Source organism: Diabrotica virgifera, chromosome 3 (genome assembly GCF_917563875.1).
Source record: "Diabrotica virgifera virgifera chromosome 3, PGI_DIABVI_V3a".
NCBI lineage: Eukaryota > Metazoa > Arthropoda > Insecta > Coleoptera > Chrysomelidae > Diabrotica > Diabrotica virgifera.
The window spans coordinates 6,677,517-6,701,823 of record NC_065445.1 but is presented as its reverse complement, the minus strand read 5'-3'; the positions used below and the strand labels follow the sequence as shown (position 1 = coordinate 6,701,823).

The following is a 24,307-nucleotide window of genomic DNA, read 5'->3' as shown; positions in this document are numbered from 1 at the left end:
AGTGGTGACATGGATATGAAACCACTGATGAAAATCAACTGAGAACATTTGAGTGAAAATATTAATGAAGATATTTGGACCAACCCATTGCAGCGATGGTTCGTGGAGAATTAAAGTGAACTAGGAGCTGGATGAAGTAATGCAGAGCGCAGGTATTGTTAGATTTGGAAAGTCACAAAGACTAAACTGGCTTGATCACTTAAAAAGAATGCCAGGTAAACGAGCTCTAAAAGTAATCCAGATATGGAAATGGAACGAGAGGAAGGTCCCATAAAAGATGGATAGACGACGTAGAGGGAGATTAAAACCACGAACATGGTTCATCATCATCATTAAAACCATGAACATGGTTCACATCAGTGGCGAAGGAAAGTATCTGACAGGGCAGAATGGAAGAACATTGTTAATCAGGTCAAGACTCACAAAGGGTTATAGCGCCATTAGAAGAAGAATTTTACAGTGTAAATGTATAACCACAGTGCAAATTTGAACATTTTTTGGAAGCATATCTTTCATAGGCGTAACCAGGGGGGGTTTTGGGGGTTGTAACCCCCCCCATTGGGATATACTTTGAGCTCTATACGCTTAACACCATAGCCCTCAGAGACCTTCCAGTAGTTGTAACCCCCCCCTTTTAGGTAGTTGTAACCCCCCCCTTAGGATCATCCTGGTTACGCCTATGATATCTTTGCAAAGGTATGATGAAAACACATATCTTGTCATTTATCCAATGAAATCACTAACACGATTCTACTTCAAGAACCGAATCCCAGAAAGTACTAGATTTTGTCATCTCTAACGCAATGTAACTTTTTAAACATTAAAAAAATCAATTTTTATGAAAAATTATTTAATTATAAATGAAAATTATGAAAATATAAATGAAAAAAAATATTTAATTATAAATGTAAATACTAAATCATTTTTGCTACCCTATTGCTATGCTATAATAATTAAATCACAGATGCTGAGCACTTATCTAGTAGCGTGGTGTACTATTCTTTTATAATTTTCACTGGTATGCCTCTTGCTACACAAGCTGCCTTGGTCATCAGTAAGGATAAATTCTTTTTAGCTAGGATTAAGGCACGTAGAAGATCAGGCTCCCAAGTTGGTTCATCTTCTTTCATTGGCCGATCCTGAAACACTAATAAATACCAAATTTCATTTAAGGGGATGGGTACGTATTTTCGGCTGCAATGCTATTCAAATAGGGATTCATTTTCTTCGAATCCTAAGAAAACTAATAAGTATTTTTGAAAAATTTAAACGCAGAATGAAAGGTTACGTTATTAGCGAGGGCCGAAAGTCCTTGAGAACTTCTATAATGTTTATTTTAATGAGTTACTTTGGTGAAAAACTAATAGAAACTTTACTGTGATTTTTATACCTGATTCAAAATAATTTTTTTATTTATTCTAAGGGACTTTCGGCCCTCGGTAATAATTTAGTCTTTCATTCTGCGTTTAAATTTTTCAAAAATATTTATTGGTTTTTTCAGGATTCGAAAAAACTGAACACAATGTCCGTGGTAATATTTTCCAAATATATCTTTGTCTTACAACGCACTCAGTCGAATAGAATATTGTCAGTCAGACAGTGACAATATGCCAATTTTTAAACGGGACAACTACAAGACAAGGGGCGATTTTGAGATGCGCTCCTGTCAGGGGTGGACCGAATAGTTGAATTGTGTGCATATTGAGTTCCTTCCTATGCGATTAATTTTTAATATTTTTCAATGCCTATTGCCTAGGTAATAATATGTAGATTACTGGGATTAGGGAAAAGTTTTTGATAATTAAATATTAGTTAATAATATATTTTGTTATATCGAAGTATAATAGGGAAGCGGTGCTTCTCCCGCTTCCATGGACCGCACGCCTCTGATGACGTCATACATAATCGTCACTACTTCTAGCCAATAAAATGCTCGCTGTAATAGGAATGGCATGTCAAAAAAATCCGAAAATTCCCTATATATTTTTACAAATTTTGAATATGGCAACAAGGGAAAATTTATGTGCATTCCTTATTGTTTGACTTCTAGTATACCTATTCATATGATGATAATTTGCATACCTATTCAACGACTTACCTAATTCACCTTCTTTGTGCCATTTGTTGTTATTGACAAGTTTCCAGTGTTTAGGAGCGCTTGAAGGTATCCAATAGCTCAAAAAATCAGAGGTCAGGTCATCCGTTGATTTATCAGTCACTGTCCAAAGCATTCCTATGACACATGGGCTAAAAATTGTAAAAAATCGAATTGCATCACAGACAATTTATATTCAATAAAAAATAGTGTTTAGACGGTAGTTTTACTTGTATTTGTAGCACATAAGTATGTGGCTAACGAAATCGAAAAAGCTAAAGAATATCATATCCCTGTATCTACGGCATTTATTGACTTTGAAAAGGCTTTGATATCGTGGAACACTGGGCAGTAAAGAATTCCCTACAAAACAGCAGAATAAACTACAGATATACCGACTTAATTACAAATATTTATATAACAAGGCAACAACAACTATTAAGCTAATGGAACAAACGAAGCCTATTAAAATAAACCGAGGAGTAAGACAAGCAGATACTATCTCGCTCAAGCTATTCAACCAAGCGCTAGAAGATGTGTTCAAACAATTACACTGGGATGGCTTGGGTATTAACATAAACGGCAAAATCTGACTCACTTAACGATATGCTGATGATATTGTATTAATAACAGAAAAAAGTGAAGAATTACAAAGAATGATGGAAGAACTAGATAGAGAATCGAAAAAGATAGGACTGAAGATGAATTAGAGTAAAACAAAAACCATGACCAATCAACAAGAAGAACAATAATTACGGTGGCATAAACAAGAATAAAACAAATAAAAGAGTACCCACATAACAATGATGTTCGCATCACGTTCTAAGCATATCCTACCAACATTCGTCGAAGTATATCCTTTTTAGTATATGCGTAGTACAAGCATAGCATGTACCATAAAAAACATTCTAAATTTCATGTTCTTTGCATGTGCTTCGAAGAATATTCTTGCACCGAATATACTGAGCACATTCGTGTATTACGTAGTATCTCGGAATGTTCGTAAAAGTTTATTCTTAGAATATACCTTAATCGAATATTCTTAGTATATGCGTAAGTATATGCTTAACACGTACTTGTATATACTTTTAAAATATCTTAAAAAGAATATACTGTATGATGTACCTATAGGAAGAAGAATAATGTTAGCCTGTATAGATTATCAACTTCGCGTTAAGAATAATTAATAAAATTTAGGTATTTTGGTAGGTACTACTGAACTATCTAATTCATTTTTTTTAAACCGTTTTAATTGTATGGTAAAAAAGTTTAAAACTTAATTCTATTGAAGAAAAAATGAGAAATTCTCGTTCCTTTTTGAATTGAAATGAATATAATACCATTTTGATTTGAGTTTATACCATAAGTATTTTACCTATAATTTTCGCGAATCCGGAAACGGCTATTCATTGTCATTCTGACCCCTTGCATTGCATATTATTTTATACCTGCACAAGCGAAGGGGGTAGGTAACAAAAGGGCAAAATATGAAAATAGTTTCCAGAGTACAGTTATGGCATTTATGTTTACGCTGTTAAGACGAAGCGAAGACGAAATATTTCTAGCTACAAGGACTAAAATATTTTCAAGAACATAAAAAGCAGCTTGAAAATAATAAATTCATATTGGTACTTCAATATTTCCTAAATACCTAGTAAGTAAAAGTATGTATAATGTATATAGATACCTATAAATTTTAGTAATTTACATACATATTATATATATTTGGCTATTATATAATTATATAAGCAGCATTTTTATTTTGATGTGCACATAATAACTAAATATATTACTTATATTTTATATATAGGCTACTTACCCATATAATATTTATTATACATAGGTACCTATATAACATAACTAAAGTTTATATATTTTATACTTACTTTTTACGTAATATTGTAGAATGTAATAACTACATTCTCATATGTAATTAGAATATGTATAAATAATATTAGTAAAACCTAGGATGAGATTGGGTGATGTTGAAAACATACTTCTGAGAAATACAGCACATCCTTGGAATATTCTTCCCATATACTAAAAATATGTGCGATAGTACATTCTAAGTATATAACTAGAAGGTATATAGCACTTCCTTGGAATATTCTTCCCATATACTAAAAATATGTGCGATAGTACATTCTAAGTATATAAATAGAAGGTTTATAGCACCTCCTTAGAATCTTCTAAAAAGTATGTTCTTGGTATATACTGAAAAGAAGTGCGGTAGTACATTCTAAGTATATACATAGAACGTTTAAGTACTGTAATGTAGTATATACTCAGTATATGCTCTGCACATTCGCAATGGTAATTACGCATATTCTAAGTATATACTTTTTCTGAAAAGTATGTTCTATGAATCTACTAAGAACATGAAATTGTTATGTGGGTATATACACTCGGGTGCAAAAAATCGATCCACTGAAAATTTGGTCATTTTTGATGTCTCGAATTTCCTAAACCTGTTTTTTACCATGTATAGCCTTATTCATTAACAATATTGCTGTAATAATATGCAGTAATAATATGTAGTAATAATTGCCGTATGTGCTAATATAGAAAAGATGAGTGCCGAAATACCGCGAGTGATATAAAAGCTTACATTAAGAATCGTGTTTTGTGCAAGTGGACATACCTAATGTATAAGTAATTTTTCTTCTTCTTCTTCAGGTGCCGTCCTCGTTCCGAAGTTTGGCTATCATCAAGGCTATGCGTATTTTTGATACCGTAGATCTAAATAATTGGCAGCTGCTGCACTTGTACCAATCTCTTAAATTCTTCAACCATGAATGTTTTCTTCTGCCAATGGATCTTTTACCTATTATTTTTCCCTGAATAATTAATTGTAGTAGCTGGTACTTTTGTCCCCTCATTATATGTCCCAAGTATTGCAGTTTGCGCTTTTTAATAGTAAGCGCAAGTTCTTTTTCTTTCTGCATCCTTCGCAACACTTCCATGTTTGTCACTCTCTCTGTCCACGATATTCTCAGTATCCTGCGGTACATCCACATTTCGAATGCTTCTATTTTCCTTGTATCGATCTTTTTCAGTGTCCAAGCTTCCATTCCATAGAAAAGAACTGACATCACGTAAAATCTCATCAGGCGAATTTTAAGATTTAAACTTAGCTTTCTTCCGCATAAAACTGTTGATTTCTTCAGAGTTGTCGTTGTTTTCATTAATCACAGTTCCCAGGTAATTATATTTTCTAACACGCTCAATTCTTTGATCATGTACGGTTATGTCAGAAAAATTTTGTGGAGATTTCGACACCATCATTATTTTTGTTTTTTTGATGTTAAGTGATAAACCGAACTTTTCGCTGCACTCTACTATTCTGTTTATCAGTGTTTGGAGATCTTCCGGGGTTTCTGCTATTAATACTGTGTCATCAGCGTATCTCAAATTGTTTATTAAAGTGCTATTTATTTTAACTCCTATATCTTGGTCAGCAAGGGCTCTGTTTATAATATCTTCTGAATATAAGTTAAACAAGGTTGGTGAAAGTATGCATCCCTGCCTTACGCCTTTTTTGATCTCGAGTTCCTCGGTTGTTTCCCGTTCTACTCTAATATTCGCCTTCTGGTTATAGTAAATATTGAAAATAATTCTGAGGTCCCTTTTATCCAAGTTTTTCTCTACCAACAGTCTTATCAGGTGTTCGTGGCGAACTTTATCGAACGCCTTGTTGTAGTCAATAAAGCACATATATATATATATCCTGGTTAACATCCAGGAATCTTTGGCACATGATATTAAGTGCAAATAGTGCTTCCCTTGTTCCAAGCCCTTTTCGAAACCCGAACTGAGTATCACTGATAATTCTTGTATGTATCACTTTAAGAAATACTTTTAGTGTGTGTCCCATTAAGCTTATTGTGCGATGGTCGGTTGCGTTTGTTTTCTTTGGAATAGTCACAAAAGTTGACAGAAGCCATTCCTTAGGTATTTCTCCCGTTTTATAAATGCAGTTAAAGAGGTCAACCAAAACATTTACTGTTTCATCTTCCACAAGCTTAAGAAGTTCCGATGGAAGTCCATCTGGACCCGGTGATTTGCCATTTTTCATTGTTTTTATAGCATATAGTATTTCTTCTTTAGAGATTTTTGGTCCTTCCTCACCTTGTATGTTACCAATATCATGATCCTCTCTTTCATCGGCAAAGAGTTCTTCTATATGTTCTTCTCTATTTATTGGGCACTAATTACTCAATGGACAATATTGTAACATTTCTAAAATCCATAGGAATATTTTATAGAATTTACCTTTGTATTCTGTAGCTGCCGCTAATCACCATTAAGGTGGATGCGGCTATACTTTCTAAATAAAAAAAATATTGTTGGTAGACAGGTAAACTGTCATTGTATACCGGGTGTACGAATCAAACTGTGTTTTTTCTCAAAGTTCGCATCACCCTGTGGACTATTCTAGCGTTTATAAAATACTGAAATTAAAAACCAACTATAGCCTCAGGTTTTCTTAACATTCTGTTTTAGATTCATTCGCTTATGTTGGATAATAAAAAAGTTAGGTACGTTAACAACTGACCATGTTCGTCATCAGTACAGGACGTTTCGAAATAAGTGCGGCAAACTTTAAGGGTTAATTTTACACATAAAAATAATGACAGTTTGCTTTAAAATCATATGTCCGCAAACGCTTCGTTTTCGAGATACGGGATATTCAATTTTTTTACAAACTGACGATTTATTTATTGCTTTAAAACCAGTTGAGATATGCAAATCAAATTTGGTGGGTTTTAAGACGTAGTTGTGGCACATTTTTTGACATACAATTAAGAATTTAACATTCACCATTAGCGCGCAAACGAGTATTAGGACCGATCATATTACCCGTATGCACGCCAATGATAAATATAAAATTCTTAATTGTATGTCAAAAAATGTGCAATAACTACGTCTTAAAACCCACCAAATTTGATTTGCATATCTTAACTGGTTTTAAAGCAATAAATAAATCGTCAGTTTTTAAAAAAATTAAACATAAAAACATTCCGTATCTCGGAAACGAACATAGGAAACGTTTGCAGACATATGATTATAAAGCAAACTGTCATTATTTTCTCATGTAAAATTACCCCTTAAAGTTTGTCGCACTTATTTGGAAACACCCTGTACTGATGACGAACATGGCCAGTTGTTAAAGTACCTAAATTTTTTATTATCCAACATAAGCGAATGAATCTAAAAAAATGTTAAGAAAACCTGAGGCTATAGTTGGGTTTTAAATTTAAGTATTTTATAAATGCTAGAATAGTCCACAGGGTGATGCGAACTTTGAGAAAAAAACACAGTTTAATTCGTACGCCCGGTATACAATGACAGTTTACCTGTCTAGCAACAATATTATTACAGCGATATTGTTAATGAATAAGGCTATAACATGGTAAAAAATCACTTAAATCGGACAACAAGTTTGGAAAATTCGAGACATCAAAAATGGTAAAATTTTCGGTGGATCGAATTTTTTGCACCTGTGTATATCTAGGAAAAGTCATTAAATTAAATAAATAAAATCAGAACGAAGAAATAAAGAGAATTGAAAAGATTGGCCTGGCCATCATTCAGAAAACTGTCTTACTATTCAGTAATGCCCCCAATAACTAAAAACAAGAGTCTTCAATCAATGTGGACATATATGGCTCTCAGACATGGACGTTTACAAAGGAAAATATGGAAAAAATAGCAAAGACAGAAAGATCCATGGAAAGACAAATGCTGAACATTAAACTATCAGACAGGAAAAGAAACGAGTGAATCCGTAACAAAACACCTTATGTAATCTTAGTTGACACTCCCGGCGGATATAGCATTGTTTTACTTACCATCGAGCTATTAGATAAGTATAATAATCTCCAAACATCTCCGTTTGTGGATCTGCTCTATATATCCTGGAACTACTGCATCCAAAGAGCAACACGACCGCTTTTACAAAGGTTTTCTGGAGTTGTTCCGAGGAAACTAAATAATTGCCACTTCCATGACCATTAAAACTGAAAAAAAGTCTTATATGTAAAGAATTTTTTTACTTCTTATATCGCTCATCCGGAAGAAAAGTGTTACAACTCAAAAAAAAAACAACGCTTTTTTTCAAGGGAGACAAAAATAGATATTTTAGATCTTAATTTAAATATAAGTTTTAAACAGTAAATCCTAAAATTTATAAATGAAAAACGAAGAATATGGATTAGTGAATGTTTCTAATTGTGTAAGAGGCGAAACCAAAAAAACTATGATATCTGATTTAACAAAGATCAAAATTTTGAGTTATGTCATTTTTCTTTTAAAATATTGGTGCCTTTTTTTTTAAATAAACGAAAAATACCTAGAACATCTCTCGAAATACAACGATTTTTGTGATTCGAGATATTTATGTTCACGTCGAACGTCAGAACATAACTCGAAAAGTGTCATTGTTCTGTAGTAAAAGTATTCATTTTACCGCCAAGGGAATAATGACACTACCGCCATCTTACGAAGTTGGAAGTAAAGATCTGTGTGACATTTTTCCTGGTAAACGTATAGGATAATTTTTGGAGTCAATTTAACAAGATAACTGGAATTATACATTTTTTGAGCTGTGTCATTTTTCTTCCGGATGAGCGACATGTAAAGAATTTTTTTGCTTCTTTATGTATATATAATATGTAAAGAACTTTGAGAAACGCACTCTGCTGAAACAGCTATAGTATATTAAGTTATAATAAATTTTGTGTAAAGTATTGAAAATAAATCGCACCTCCGGTCAAAGAATGTCATAAGTCAAAAAAGCAAAGTATCGAGAAAACGGCGTTTGAAATTTGTATTAGAACTTTTTCGGGTTTAATTCAAAAACTATTAAAATTAGAACAATAACTATTTTAGTCAGTTACAATGATTTTTGAAGCTGGCAATTTGACAAAATGGCGTATTAATTCTGCTAAAAATATTTAAAAACAATTTTTTGAGTTGTAACACTATACAGATAATATAACGAAAAATTTACCAAATATTATTTTTATTAAAAGTGGCTCTTGCCGTACAGAATATATCATTATTATTGAGTGGTTAACAGAGTTATAATTGAAGACCGAAGTGGATGTCACATGTAAAATACGATTCTTGAATGGAAGAAGGAGGTATAAAACATTTTTCGTTATTTTTCAGGTTTAAATAGTTTATAACTCGAAAACGATTAACTTTAGAGAAAAATTACAAAAGTCCTTTTTTTGTTTCCAATGATCAAAAGAACCTGAAATAATGTCTACCCGGGCCGAAAAAATTGATTTTTATAATTTGTTTAAATTTTTTTTGAATAAATGTAGCAATAATTCCGAAATTATGGCATTTAGGTATAGGGAATATAATACGAAAGATAATCAGCATTTCTTAAGGGACTTCAAAACGCAAAAAATATACAGAGTGTTCCATTTGAAAAAAGAAAGTTCATTAGATTTCCTGAAAAACGGAAGATCTGACAACAATGTAATTACCACTATAATATCGTCCGCATTAGAAAACCCTTACTCACCAAAGTCCATAAAAAATCGTGTAAGCTGTTTCCGTGACAATTGAGGGTCTCCATACATAAAACTCACTCTGTATAATATACTCCATTTTTTAATAATATAAGGTAAGGTAGACGGAAGAAGAAGGGTCAGGTGGAAGAAGACCGTCATGGCTTAGAAACCTGTGAGGATGGTTTAACAGATCCTCTGCATCCCTTTTCCTAACTGCCATCAACAAAATTATTATAGCCAATTTGATAGCCAACGCTCAATAATCGAGCACGGCACGTGAAGAAGAAGATTATTTTGTGTTCAGTTACATAAATTTCTGTAAAACTGATTATATAGTATTATTTCATGCAAATTACCCCCTTTATCCATTTAGATAAAGGATAGTTATCTCTATCTAATTAGCCTTCTTCGGTCCATCTTTGGACATAGGCCTCCCCAATCCTTTTCCATTCTTCTCTGTCTGTCGCTACAGTTATCCACCTAGAGCCCACGTGCTTCTTGACATCATCTGCCCATCTCATTTGTGGTCTTCCTCTGATTCGTTTATATTGCCACGGTCTCCAATTTATGAGAATTTTGTTCCATCGGTCTTCCTTTTGTCTTATAGTGTGTCCGGCAAATCTCCATTTCAACTTTGCAACTTCTTGTCTAACATCCCTAACTTTGGTTTTCTCTCTTATCCACTCGTTTCTCTTTTTATCCAATAGTTTTATGTGCAACATTTGCCTTTCCATTGCTCTTTGCGTCTTTATGATCTTGTCCATGTTTGCTTTTGTAAACGTCCACGTTTGGGAACCGTAAGTGAGAACAGGGAGTACGCATTGATTGTATACCTTGGTCTTAAGATGTTGTGGATATCTTTTGTTTTTAAGGATGTAGCTTAGTTTTCCAAATGCCGCCCATGCCAGTCTAACTCGTCTTTTGATCTCGGCTGTTTGGTTTTCCTTGTTAAGTTTTATAATTTGACCCAGATATATATATAATCATGAACTTGTTCTATTTCATCTTGTCCGATCCTCATTGTGATGTCCTCATCTGTATTTGTTATGATTTTGGTCTTGCTGTAATTCATATTAAGGCCTATCTTTCCGGCTTCTATGTCCAGTTCTTTCATCATTTCAAACAATTCTTCTTTTTTATCGGCTATCAATACGATGTCATCGGCGTACCTTAGATGGTTCAAGCGTTGTCCACAAATTTTTATACCTTTTTCTTCCCATTCTAATCTTTTAAAGATATCTTCCAGAACCTGATTGAAAAGTTTCGGTGATATTGTGGATTATCCCCAAAGGATAGTTATACAAACTAAAATTAATGGAAGAAGGCGGTATGTACAGTTTTTATTTATTTTTAGAAAAAATACTAAAAATAAAAACAAATTATTAACATTATATGTAAAGGAATGATTGTAGCAATATAAATAAAGCCAAATAACACAAACAATATTTTCATGATAAAAGTATAGGAATAAAACTTTAACTGCCCATATCTCAAAAGGTAGGCTTTGTAGCATACCCCCTCCTTCCACTTAGGTCTTCAATTATTAATGATTTAACTTTAAATGTAAGTAACAACATTAAATAAAATAACATTTTTGTCGAAAAATACTGCAAAAAGAAAAATAAATGTGTTACTTTCCTTGAGCATATTCGCAGATTGTTTTGAATAAAGTATTCACATATACTGTCTTAACTCAACAAATGACGCTTTGTACTGATCTTAGATGGACAAATACCTTGCACAAGTCGATATGTGACACTGTATAAAATATCTTCGGGGCATCGTTAATTTTGGTTAACCATATGACACTAGTATCATCTAACGATAAATACTTGAGCCATACACGTAACACTCTTTGAGATAGGAATTTGTAGTTTTATTAAACTGTTGGTGCAATAAAACCGTTTTTAATTTTTTTTGAGTTGTGACACTGTTTGAGCGGAGGTGCGAAATGTTTTCAGGGTGTTGTTGTTAGATTTTTATACTTACGATAATATTTCAGACGAAGTCAAAAATGCCAAAAATTCCTCCTTACTGGGCTTTTTACCAACGATGCCAGTCCAGGTCGGCAGCCAGTAATTGAAAAACGCCATCATCCTTGTTTCCATTGCGGGTAAATCGTTGGTGGGATTCACCACGTAGCGCCCTTGGTCGTAGTTTCTTACTACCTTATAACCGTCAACTATGTCACTCTCGTGCTCTTTGAAGAGACAGTAAAGAAAATGAAGAGAAGGCAGTCGATACACTGGTTGGTCTGCTAAGACGTCTATTTGCTCCCAAGGGAAATAATCTAGACTCTGAGAAAAGTATTTATTATTAAACGTTAAAAAAAAGTTGTGTATGGTTGGTACAGTATAAATCCCTATGCACGCCATCCGGGTCATAGGAAGTGACGTCATATGATACCAACACAAAATATTTAAGTCGTAGGTCTGGTTATTTTTAGACTCGTTTAGCCAAATACACTGGAATTACAGCCACTGCAGTTTATTCACATAAGCAGGAGATATGCAGGATATGTAAACATTAAATGACAGTGATGCCGTCATCAGCAACATAAAGATGGGCAGGCATTTTGTTCAGATTTCGAATATTTTTGGATAACAGTTACTTGTATAATCGCGTAAATTATTCATTAATTTAATTCATACGATTATTTTTTCACTATATGTATTCAGTGGTTACAATAATTTACTGTCACACCTGTTTAAAATACTCACCAACGTCATAACTACCCGACTAACAAGGAAATTAGATGAATACCAACCATACGAACAGGCAGGTTTTAGAAAAGGCTATTCAACTTCCGATCACCTAACCACAAAAATATTAATAGAGAAATGTAAGGAATACAAGTTTTCAGTTTTTATAGCATTTGTAGGCTACAAAAAAAGCTTTCGACGCACAGAATACAAGGCCGTAATAAACGCAATACAAAATTGTAGAATAGACAGCAGATATATTAAATTAATAAAAAGAAACTATGAACCAAGCTACAGCTATATACTACCTAAATTAAAATGAACACACGAACCCTGTACCATTAAATAGGGGAGTCAAACAGGGAGACACTCTATCACCCAAACCGTTCACTTTAGTTTTGGAGGACGTTTTTAAAAACCTAAATTGGAAATATAAGGGAATAAATATCAATGGGCGCTACCTCAGTAATCTACGATTTGCGGATGGCATATTCCTGATAGCTACTGACCTACAAGAACTGCAAACCATGCTTTTAGAACTACACACCGAATCTTCTAAAATATGACTGAAAATGAATTTAAACAAAAGTCATGCACTCCAAAGAAACGGTGACAATAATAAATGGCAAAGTTATAGAAAAAGTTGAAGAATATATATACTTAGAACAAAAAATAATACTAAATAGGGAAAATCAAACGGTAGAAATAAAAAGCATTAGGCAAACTGAACTACATACTCAGAAATCAACAAATCCAGCTACATCTTAGATCTAACGTTTTTTATGCATGCATTATTCCGATATTAACGTATGGGGCACAAACATGGACAATCACAAAAAGAATATGAATATACTCAGAGTCACTCAACACGCGATGGAAAGACCAATACTGGGCATATCACTTAAGGACAGAAAAACAAACACATGGATAAGACAGAAACAAAGCGATCTAAACAAATGGCACAGAACAATTCTAACCTGGAGACCATACCAACACAACAGACCCAGAGGCAGACCTCCTATGAGATGGACATATGATCTGAAAAGAACTGCCGGAAAAAATTGGCTACAAGTAGCGTACAATAAAAAACAATGGAAAGGAAGACTTGAATAGGCTTATGATCAGACGTGGACGTCAATGGCTAGATGATGAAGAAGAAGAAAATTACAATAATTTATATACTACACAATAAAAACTAATAATCGAGAAAAGAGAAAAAGTGATTTTAATAATATACTGTTACTATGGAACGAGTAGATACATTTTGAACATCTTTAGCAACTAAAATCGTTGTTTACATTCACTGCATCTCTTATTGAAATTTAGTATAGATATATTTTATTATATGCACGTAGAAATACTATTTGAAGATTTCTATTAATGTAAACTGAAATAAATATATCATAACTTGTTTCATTTAATTTGTATCAATGGATTATAAAGAGTTTTTGAAGCACACTTTAACTGCGATCGAGCGAACGTGACCTTTGTGGCATAAATTGACACTTATTTAACAGTTGCGGTGTAAACTCTTCAGATTTGTTTTTATTATTTACTATAAGTCTATGTTTTATTATATTTTTTATTATTTACTTTTACCTAAGATTATTACTTAATTCTTGTTTTCTATATCTAATGTTTTTATTTATTTACATTGCATATTATTTTTTTTTGTTGTATTATCCACGTCTGCAATAATTCAGGAATCTTTTTGTAATTTGGCAACGATGTCAACTTAGATTTCTGGCTTAAATAGTGACGTGTCTCTGGATTTATACTGTACCAACCATAGAGCATTTATATAAAAAGGTCTGATAGTCCAGTCAATGAACGTAAAATACAACTGTAATTTTCTGAGCCGGCACTGATCTGCGGTCTACTCACCCCTAACTTCAAAGTCGACCCTGTGCCGTAGGGTGCTTTTACTCTAGGGAGTTGCCACCCCTTCTCGGGGGTAATTTTTTTATATTAAAAATAACACCGGGAATGAATATATGAACCAATTTAAAATAATTTTCATTGTACCTATACATTTTTTGTCATATACATATTCGTCCGTGAAAATGAAAATAAAAAAAACCTTTTCATACGATTTTTTTGGGAATTAGGTACTAAAAAAGTATGTTTAAAAAAAACATTCGTATAAAAATTTAGCTTATAAAAAATAATCTTTATGATTATCTGAAAAAAAGGGCGCTACCTTAGAATTGATGCTAGAGACTTTAATAAAATAAAATAAAGATTTCATGTACTTTGGCGTTTGACGAAGAAGAACCTACCTTCAATAAGCTGTTTCTTCGCATGATATTGTGCTAAAAACACCATAAACCCACCATTCTTTTTGTTTTTTTTTATAAGCTACATTTCTATAAGGACGATTTTTTTGATAACATACATAGTTTTTGAGAAATTCGTAAACAACCGTTTAAAAAATTGGTTAGAGACCAAATTATAAGGTCTCACTTGCAAATTAGTCAAAAAAAGTATTGACTTTCAGAAAAAAATGTATAGGACAAAAGTTGTTTAAAATTGCCTAATACAATTATTACTCCCTACAACTATTAAAACTAATACAAAAAATAATAGAACAAAACAGAATACCACAAGAATGGAGATCAAGCATCCTCATACCTCTCTTTAAAAAAATCGAACCCGGAGAATTACAGAGGAATTTACTTGTTAAACACAACATTAAAATTAACAACCAAAGTGATAACAAACAAACTGAATGAAATTATAACATTAGCAGAAGAACAACAAGGTTTTAGGTCGGGAAGATCATGGAAAAAAACAGACGGTCATGTCTATACAAAGAGAAGAAGAATTATTCTCGGTGTTATTGTTTTTATCCCTGAATGGTGAAGGGGTGCCCCCACCCCCCTGAAAAAAGCATCATATGGCCCAGGGTCAACTTTGAACTTACTTAAAGGTAAGTAGAACATATATCCTGGTGCAAATATATGCAAGCTCTGAAAATTGTGCGGGAAAATAGTCTTTGACTGGACTATAGATGAGGAAGGAAAATTAGTGGGACAGTCCAACAATCGAAGGAAAAGTTTGAAGGAAGCTATTGGACATGACGTTAAGGCCCTAATGCCTGGTTGCACCAACAGATCTTAGGCTTAAAACGTGCCTTAAACTCAGCTTAAGAAACATACGCGTTGCACCATTTACTCTTAGATCAATTTTCAGCTTGCCACGTGGATTGTATCTTAAACTTATCAGTTAAGACATGCTAAGATAGACGAGCCTATCTATAAGCTGAGTTGGACTAAGCTGGAGCTTAACTCCTTCAGTACGGTGATGCACCCGTGTGCATCATGCTTGACTGTCCGCTCAATACGATGATGCACACGGGTGCATCATGAGTTTTCATTCGCCATATACAGCGGACCACCATCTGAATCATATTTCAGGTATTTTTGTTCCGTCCGAATTACCTTATTCAAATCTAAAAGTGGGGAAACCACGCCCAAAAGTGGGTGATGTCCAGATGGAGATTAGATTTAGTTAATTTGATTGGTGGTAAAGTGATAAGGTTGTTTGGATGTTTGACTGATGGGATTGTGTGGGAGGTGAAGTTATTGTGCTGCTGTTTACAACTTACGTTACTATCCCTTGCAAGATAATTCGGATGGAATTTCCCAGATTAGGAGACTGGGGCGATATCAAGCACAAAATAATCTGGGGAATTCCATCCGAATTATCTCATTTATCTCTTTTAATAATTTTATTATTAACCTTATGCTCCATTAACTTAAAACTTAAACTGTTACTATTATATAACGTTAAACTATTATTATTCCATTAACTTTAATTAATATAGGAGCCGACTTGCCGAATGACGATCCGGCACGAAGGGGTTAAGATTTGTTGGTGTAACCAGGCATAAAAAATGTTCTGTACCAGCAGGTAAGCAGGTAAAGTATACTTACATCATGTACAATTAATATGACAGGATGTTTTTTCTCCGTGCTACCTTTGCGAAGGTAGAACTTCTCCCCTATCGTCCTAACGACACTTACAATAATTCTTATTAAATTTGTATCTTTAATTTCCGGAAAGCAATATTGGACAATATCCCTCACCTCATTTATCTTCAATCCGAGATAATTCTTCACACTGCAACTTAGGATTGTTTCGATCTTCGAGGTGAGTTGCAAATCTGGAACCCTGAAAATAATGTATGGGGTAGAATTTCACGATATTCGATAAAAATATCGATATTGTATTGATATCGTATCGAAAACCAATACGATACCGATACAATACATACCCTAGCAATATTAATACCGATACGATACTCATTATCTGAAATCAATACAATACTCTTGTATTGTCGATACGCTTGCCTCGATATTATTGAAAATATCGATATCGAAAAAAAATAAATAAATCGCCGTAGTTGTTTGATTATATTATATTATTTACATAAAAGTATAAGTGATCTGCAACCCAAGCATCAGATGCTGATTTTTACTTTTAAGTTTAGACACCAAGTCTAAACTTAAAACTGTTGAGAGTAAGTAAATTAGTAAATGACTGTTATGCTTACACTGTTTATATCATGTGGAATTTGTGGCAATATTCTGGAAGTGAGTGATGATGACGCAAAAACAATTTTCAACAAATACTGAATTGCGATTTATTCCGAATCTCCGGGGATTCCTCTATCTTTTCAAAAGTTGTTTTTAAACAATACAGAATTAGTAAGTATTAGTCGACTTTTCACATTTCAAAGTCACACATTTCAAAGAAGCATATTCAGCCATATTCAATTTTTATAAGAATCTATAAGCAATCGCTATAAGTTATAAGAAATATTCGTAATATTTTTAGAATAAGGTTTATTTGCCAAGCATGCAAAAGTGAGAATAAAGAGCATACACAGCTCAGATTTATAATCCGTTTTATGTCGATATTTTATCGAGTATTGTATCGATATTGTACCGAAATCAATATCAATACGATATTTTTATAAGAAAGTATTGCCGATATCGATACGATACTTCATTGGCATAACCAATACAATACTCAATACTTAAAAAGTATCGATATTGTATCGTATCGTGAAGCGCTCTGTCTGTGGTCTGAAAATGTTATGTCGAATCCATCTTCAAGCCAATGAAGACTATACAAGAAAGTTAAAGATCGATTAAAGATTCCAGAGATCTGTTTGCCTGTTTAATAATTTCATCTAAGTGTTATATTGCAAGACAAATTAGAAACATACTCCAAGACCAGCCCAACAAAAATATTAGTTACTCCCTAGTTATCACTAAACAAGAGAAAATGCATGTTAGGCAGGGCTGTGTCTTGTCGCCATCACTGTTTAATGCATACTCAGAGGAAATATCCAAAAAAGTACTAGAAGATGAAATAGGCATAAAAATAAATGACATACGCCATTACAACGTTAATAATAATATTCGCTAAGAGATGGCACCAAGTGTCTATATTTATTTGGCGCGAAAGTAGTTAAATACTTAACATTTTCGTATGAATACAGACCTAAGTAGTTACGCCGCAGAATGTGAGACAATTTGTGTATTTACTTCTCGTCAATAACGACTGTTCTTATATTTACGATTAGTTTTTGTAAAAATTCTCTCTAAAATAAGAACCCTTTTTGTAGTTAGATCAACGTTTTAACAAAGTTGAAGTAAATGTTTCTCAGGAAAAAAGACTCAACTCTAATAGGGGTAACAAAATGATAAAATTTAACCATTTTAACACTTTATAAATTTATCTAGTTATCACAGTTTGTATTTAGATATATTTCTAACAAAGTTGTATATATAGGTAATTTCTTATAAAATTTTAAAATGCCTCTCCTCTAAAATCGTCTTTTTTGGCTTAAGCCTACGTTCTTGCGAAGCGGCGATGTGTAAACTGTGTGTCAAGTTTGAACAAAAAATATTGGAAAGTGTTAAAACAATGGGCTAAAATAATTTTATAACATTTGTAATAAAACACTCTGTATCTCGGTAAGGAGGAATATTATATTCAAGTGTTTGTGGTTAAATCTTCGAATTTGGTGCTATGGGTTCACCAGTTACCACGGTAACTGGTGAACCCTGGACAAATAAAACACCCTGTATACTACGAAAAAATATCGTGAGCCAAAAATCAAAGTTTGGCAAATACAATTAAAGAAAAATATGTCATAGGTTATACATTTTAAGGTAACAGCATTGGTTTTTTTACAGTGTGTTCCAAAGTTACTGAACAAATATGATTTTTTTTGTAAACAACTTAAAAAAAAAATATAAATTAATAAATGAAAAATAGTTTCTGTCCTTGTGGGATCGGTACTCACCGGAGGGACCGCAGACGTTCGGAAACAATTAGCGTCTCTTTGCAAAGACAATGACGTCGACTTTGTAAAGTAACAAGACACTTACTCAACACACACACTACACATTACTCCCCTGACTTAGTGATAAGTTATACAATTACGTGGCTAAAGGTTCTAATTCTAAACCAAAGCCAGAATCAGAGAGAAAAAAAACTTAAAAAATAACACAGTTAACACTTACTTTGCTGTAAGTTCTTGATTAATATCTTGCTTAATTTGAGATTCAATTTGTTCGTCATATTTTCCTGCAAAAAGGCACTTCCATTCCTTCAACCAGTAGTTTTGCATATCTTTTATGAGTAGCTGGAATAAAAACGCTAGTAAACTGAATGCATTCATTATCATGTAATATCCCCAAAACTCTTTACCTTAGCTCTGGAAGACGTCTTTAAAGAACTAGAATGGGAAGACATGATATTAACATAAACGGAAAGAAACTCAATCACCTCAGCTATTGTGATGATGTTGTTCTTATTACAACAAACCAAGAAGAACTAGCCACAATGCTGATTCAACTAGCACAAGCATCAGAGAAGATAGGATTAAAAACGAATATGAGTAAAACAAAAATAATGACAAATACAAATGATAGAATAAATATAAATAAAGTAAATATTGAGGCTGTTGACAGATATATACCTGGGTCAAATAATAAAAGCTAATAAAGAGAACCAAACAATTGAAGTACAAAGAAGAATCAGATTGGCGTGGGCAGCGTTTGGAAAGTTAAGATGGATACTAAAAAGCACAAAGACACAACAGTACCTAAAAACCCATGTATTTGATCAGTGCATCCTTCCTGTTCTGACGTATGGCTCAGAAACATGGACATTAAAAAAGGCCAACATAAACAAAATAGAAATAACTCAGAGAAAAATGGAAAAATCCATGTTGGGAATAAAACTGTAAGACAAAAAAACAAATGGATAGGAGAAAAAACAAAAGTAAAAAATGTGATGTAACATATAACAGGGTTAAAGCGGATATTTGCGGACCACAAGAGGAGACAGGAAGATAAAAGATGGAATGCTGATATACAAAACTGGAGACCGTGGACAGGAAGAAGAGGAAGACCTCAGATGCGATGGAAGGACGACATTATAAAAGCTGGAGGAACTCACTGGAAAAGCTCAGCCAAGGACAGACAGATATGGAAAGATTTGGGGAAGACCTATGTCCAAAGTTGGATAGAAATGGGCTAAAGAAGAAGATTCATTATTAGATAGGTACTTAAAAATTTTCTCTTACCTTAAGCCGATCTTCAACAGATTGCATCTGTTTATAATACTGATTCTTGGCTGCGTGACTGGCGAACCTTTTTTGATTGTGGCCTGAAAGCACCTCCTTGTGCAAACGTAAAATTGTGAAAAGTTCTTCGCACAACTCAATCTTTGTACCTGAAAATAACGACTAATTGGTATATAGGTTGGTTGAAAACCAGGGCCGTTCTGACCCTTTTTTTATTTCTTTGGTTGTGTTGATTTTGCCTTAACATTAACTAAGAAAATAAGAAATAAAATTTGTGTTATACAAAGAGCCATGGAACGCTTGATGTTAGGCATTTCTCGTAGGGATCAGATTACGAACAAGGAAATAGGATGAAGAACAGGAGTGACAGATGCCATAGAAAGAATTAAGTAAAACTGGTCGGAGCACATAGCTAGAATGTCGGACAACAGATAGACACAGTGAATAATACACTGGAGACCAAGACACAAAGCATATCGGAGTAGAGGTCGTCCGCCAACAAGATGGTCTGATAGCGCTAAAAGAAATTCAGCAATTTCCCTATTCTACTTTGCAAAATTAATACAGTGTCCCAACACTTGCTTATACATTTGATGCACTGTCCGTCAACATGTTAATAAGCTTATTTAATGTTCTATGTATTATTTCTACCAAATAGTAAACAACTTACCATTTATTTTATCTCTGGGAGCATCTGCTACAACATAAAATGGATTATCTTGACTATTACAGTTAAAGAATGTGATGTGTATTGCATTTGTATAATGAACATTGTTATCTTCATTCAATAATTCCATAGCATTATATTGGGGAGTAAGCTGAATAACTGTCCATTCTACAAAAGATATGTTTAAGTTTCTACATTTACTACAAAACACAATTGAAATGGTCATTTGAGAAACCTGACATGTCCACAAAAGTAAAGTTGTGGAAAAGTACAAAAAACATCTCAGAATTGCCAGGTTTCTCTTAATTCAGAATAATTTCTCAACTCTCTAGGCTCATTTAAAATGTTAAACAGGGTCGGGTTTCTCATAAAACATGACTCTATAAGTACAGTTGACTCCCTGAATCTTTAGCCATGCGTCATCATTTAAAGCATACGAAATAAGTCGATGATAAGTTGGAAATTGAAATTTACTAAACGCAACAACAAGTGACAGTAAGTGACCTGCTGTTGAGTTTAGTAAATTTCAATTTCCGACTTATCATAGACTTATTTCGTATGCTTTAAATGATGATGCACAGGTAAAGATTCAGGGACTCAACTGTATCTACGGTTAGTAAAAATGCAAAAAAAAAACAAAAATTGATTTTTTTGAGATTTTGTGATCACCTTGCTGAGCACAACTCTTAAATTTTTAACAAAAATACTTGCCAATAAAATAAATGAAGAATACACAATTAGTGAGGAACAACAAGGTTTTCCGAAAAATAGGTCCACAATAGACCCCATATTCATAGCCATACAAATTGCTGAGAAAGCATGGGAATATAATAAACCTTCAATTCTGTACTTTATAGATCTAACTAAAGCCTTCGATTGTGTAAGATTAGAAGATGTGCCAAGATTTCTAAAGGAGAAAAATCAGCCCAACAAGATGATAAGGATAATTAAAGACATTAATACAAAGAACAAAACCAGAATAAAAGTTGAGAATGAACTAACATAGGAAGTAGAAATCAACTCGAGAATCTGACAAGGGGATAGCTCAAGTCCATTGCCTTTTAATTTAGTAATGGACAAAATTATAGAAGTCATTAAAAGTACAGGAAAAGGATATAAAATGCCAGAAAAACAAATAAAAATCTTCTGTTATCTTGACAACCCAATCTTAATCTCTGATAACAGGGATAACCTACAGCGAATGGCACAGACTTTCAATACAGTGGTGAAGAACTACAGCATGAAAATATCAACAGCTAAGAGCAAATCCCTGGTAGTGTCAAGGGGGCCCACAAGATGCAAAATAGTAATTAACAATGAACTAATTGAACAAGTCTCGAGATTCGAATATCTGGGAGTCGAAATATTATATAGTTATGGAGATGTTAAAGAGAGCGTCCGAAAGCAAGCAAATAAAGCCAATTAAGTGCCAGGATGTCATCTGGAGAAATAAAGATATTAGGCTGGAAGGGGAAGTATGCATATACAAATCATGTGTAAGACTGATCATGACATATGTGATAGAAACAAGATGTGACACAGCAGAACGCAAGAGGACACTGAGAATGTTGAGGTCAATAACTGCGAATACACTGAGAGACAGAATACCGAACAACAGAATAAAATATCTCTATAACATACAAGACTTAGTATAGTGGGGAAGACAGAGAAGATGAGAGTGGAATCAGCATGTGATGAGAATGGACAGCAAGAGAATAGTCCTTATATCCAGAGATTTAAAGCCAACAGACAAGAGAGCAATAGGAAGACCCTTTAAAAGATGGCAAGATAGCTGGCAGTCAACATCACAGCTACAAATACAAGCTCAAAATCAGTTAAGAACAGGTCAAGAGGCCTAAGATAAGAAGAAAAAGAATTTTTTGGGCATATTGGGTTTCTCAAACGACCGATTCAATTACTACCTTTAGGCATCTCTTGTATTTGCTTTAGCATGTCTTCTACCTTCTTCTCATTTGGATACGTTGGACACTTGATAGATAAACTCACTTTGGTCGACTCCAGCTGAGAGGCATTCTCCGAAGTGGTACTTGTGTCTTTCAGTAGTTTTTCATATCTAAGAACAGTTTTGTTTCTTAGACCAGGGGAGTGGGATTCCACAAGATTGTATATAGCATCTAGTTCATTATTTTCTGCATTGATAACTGCTTTTAAACGACTAACTTCTGTAAAAAAAAAGTAATGATCAATTGATCAATATCATAAAAATTTTAAAGTATCAAAAAAATAACGATTCAGCTTAAATTATAGATTCGATTTAAAGAATTACTTACTTTCATATACTGGACCAGCTAAATGTATATTTTCGAGTTCTTTTAAAACTTTTGATATCTCTTCTAAGTCAACCATCCTTTCATGTATTTAAATAAATCAGAATATGATAGGATGTATTTAAAACTTGGTAATAAGTAATTGGTACTTGGTAATCAAATTACTCTCAGACCTAGATGGCAGATATCCTAGAAATGGCTCTGTTGAAAACCAACTAACCAAAATAAAAAAAAAAGCACAAACAAAAAGAATAGTAAAGAACCTATGATTATTTTCTCTCTACTTCAACTAATGATAGTCTTTTTATACTATAGACCTCTAGGATTATTTTTTTTTGTTACTACAGTGAATTAAGTATTAAGTAGTGGTATTTGGTATTTTATTTAAGCTTAGTTCTAAAGTGGTTCTACAAAAACTTACTTCTCTTTGGTAAAAATTAAAAATTACGTTTTGTTTTGAATTTTAAATGACTGTCAATAGTGTCAATGTCAACATTGACATTGACAATAATCTGACAGACTCATTTCACAGCCTTTAAAAAATGGCTGTAGACAGGAAATGGAAAATGATTCAAAAACGAATAATAACTTCAATAAAAGAAAACGCTGTGTCTAGGTACACGCTAACGTGTACGCAAATAAAAAAGTTAGGTACACGCGAATTAAACTTCATCAAGCCAGTGACGTCATTATTTAGCGTGCGCAGTGACTGTATATTTTGGTACACGCTATTGGCCATGAGCCGATGGGTAGAGGGGATTTGACAGCTTTCGCCAGCGCTGTTAGTGGCAGTTTTGTGCATTTATCTGATAAATTTAAATGACGCGCCATGGGTAGAGCAGAGGGGATTTGACGGTTTTGGCCAGCGCTGTTAGTGCAGCGTTGCCACATTTAGTAGATTTCTACTTTTTTGATATTTTTTAAAAAATTCTAGTAGGCAATATTTTTTAGTAGATTTTTGGTATATTTCAACATTTTCTTATGACAAAAATAAAATTTGCTTTTTAATAGTATTTACCCCATTTCTAAATTAATTTTTAGACATTTTGTTACAATTTCCCAATGTCATTACCGAAAATAAGATTCAGGGGTGGGATTCTGTGTACAATCGCTAACACCGCCGACCGCTTTCTACCAATGTCAATATATTTGAATTTTTAGTTTTAATTCAAATATTTTCTTGTTTTACTAAGTGTCACTTCAGCATCAACTAGCAAAACTAGAAAATAATTCAATTAAAGCTAAAAATTCAAATATTTTCACGACAATTGACATCGATAGAAAGCGAAGTGTAGATATCTACAGTGCACGGAATCTAGCCCCAGGACGTAGATGATGAATATTAAACAGAAATGAAACTGGATTCTGGTGTAACAAACTTGCAGATGTCAAGTAGCAGTGCAATCAGTACCTATTTCAGGTG

The 24,307-nt window shown here is 33.4% G+C and overlaps 1 protein-coding gene across 2 annotated transcripts; it reads right to left on the bottom strand.

Annotated features, from left to right (window-relative positions):
* Positions 1-833: 833 nt before the first annotated feature.
* LOC114334421 (uncharacterized) lies at positions 834-23,343 on the bottom strand. Of its 2 annotated transcripts, XM_028284460.2 has the most exons (11): positions 23,306-23,343; positions 22,888-23,073; positions 22,519-22,779; positions 20,600-20,764; positions 19,930-20,078; positions 18,863-18,984; positions 16,259-16,496; positions 11,611-11,918; positions 7,948-8,115; positions 2,099-2,247; positions 834-1,147 (listed from the first exon to the last, which is right to left on the bottom strand). In XM_028284460.2, the coding sequence occupies exons 2-11, from the start codon at positions 22,961-22,963 to the stop codon at positions 996-998; spliced, it is 1,788 nt and encodes a 595-aa protein (XP_028140261.2). In that variant the 5' UTR covers positions 22,964-23,073; positions 23,306-23,343; the 3' UTR covers positions 834-995. The 2 variants fall into 2 exon arrangements, with proteins under 2 accessions (XP_028140261.2, XP_028140260.2); XM_028284459.2 differs by having other exon boundaries at positions 22,888-23,339.
* Between the last annotated feature and the right edge of the window lie 964 nt (positions 23,344-24,307).

Coding starts and splice junctions, on each gene's coding strand:
- LOC114334421 (XM_028284460.2), bottom strand. CDS start 22,963: ATGGTTGACTTAGAAGAGATATCAAAAGTTTTAAAAGAACTCGAAAAT. Junction 16,497..18,862: donor AATCAAGAACTTACAGCAAA/GTAAGTGTTAAC, acceptor CATTATTTTCAG/GGTTCCAGATTTGCAACTCA. Junction 8,116..11,610: donor ACTTCGTCTGAAATATTATC/GTAAGTATAAAA, acceptor ACTTTTTTTCAG/TTTTAATGGTCATGGAAGTG.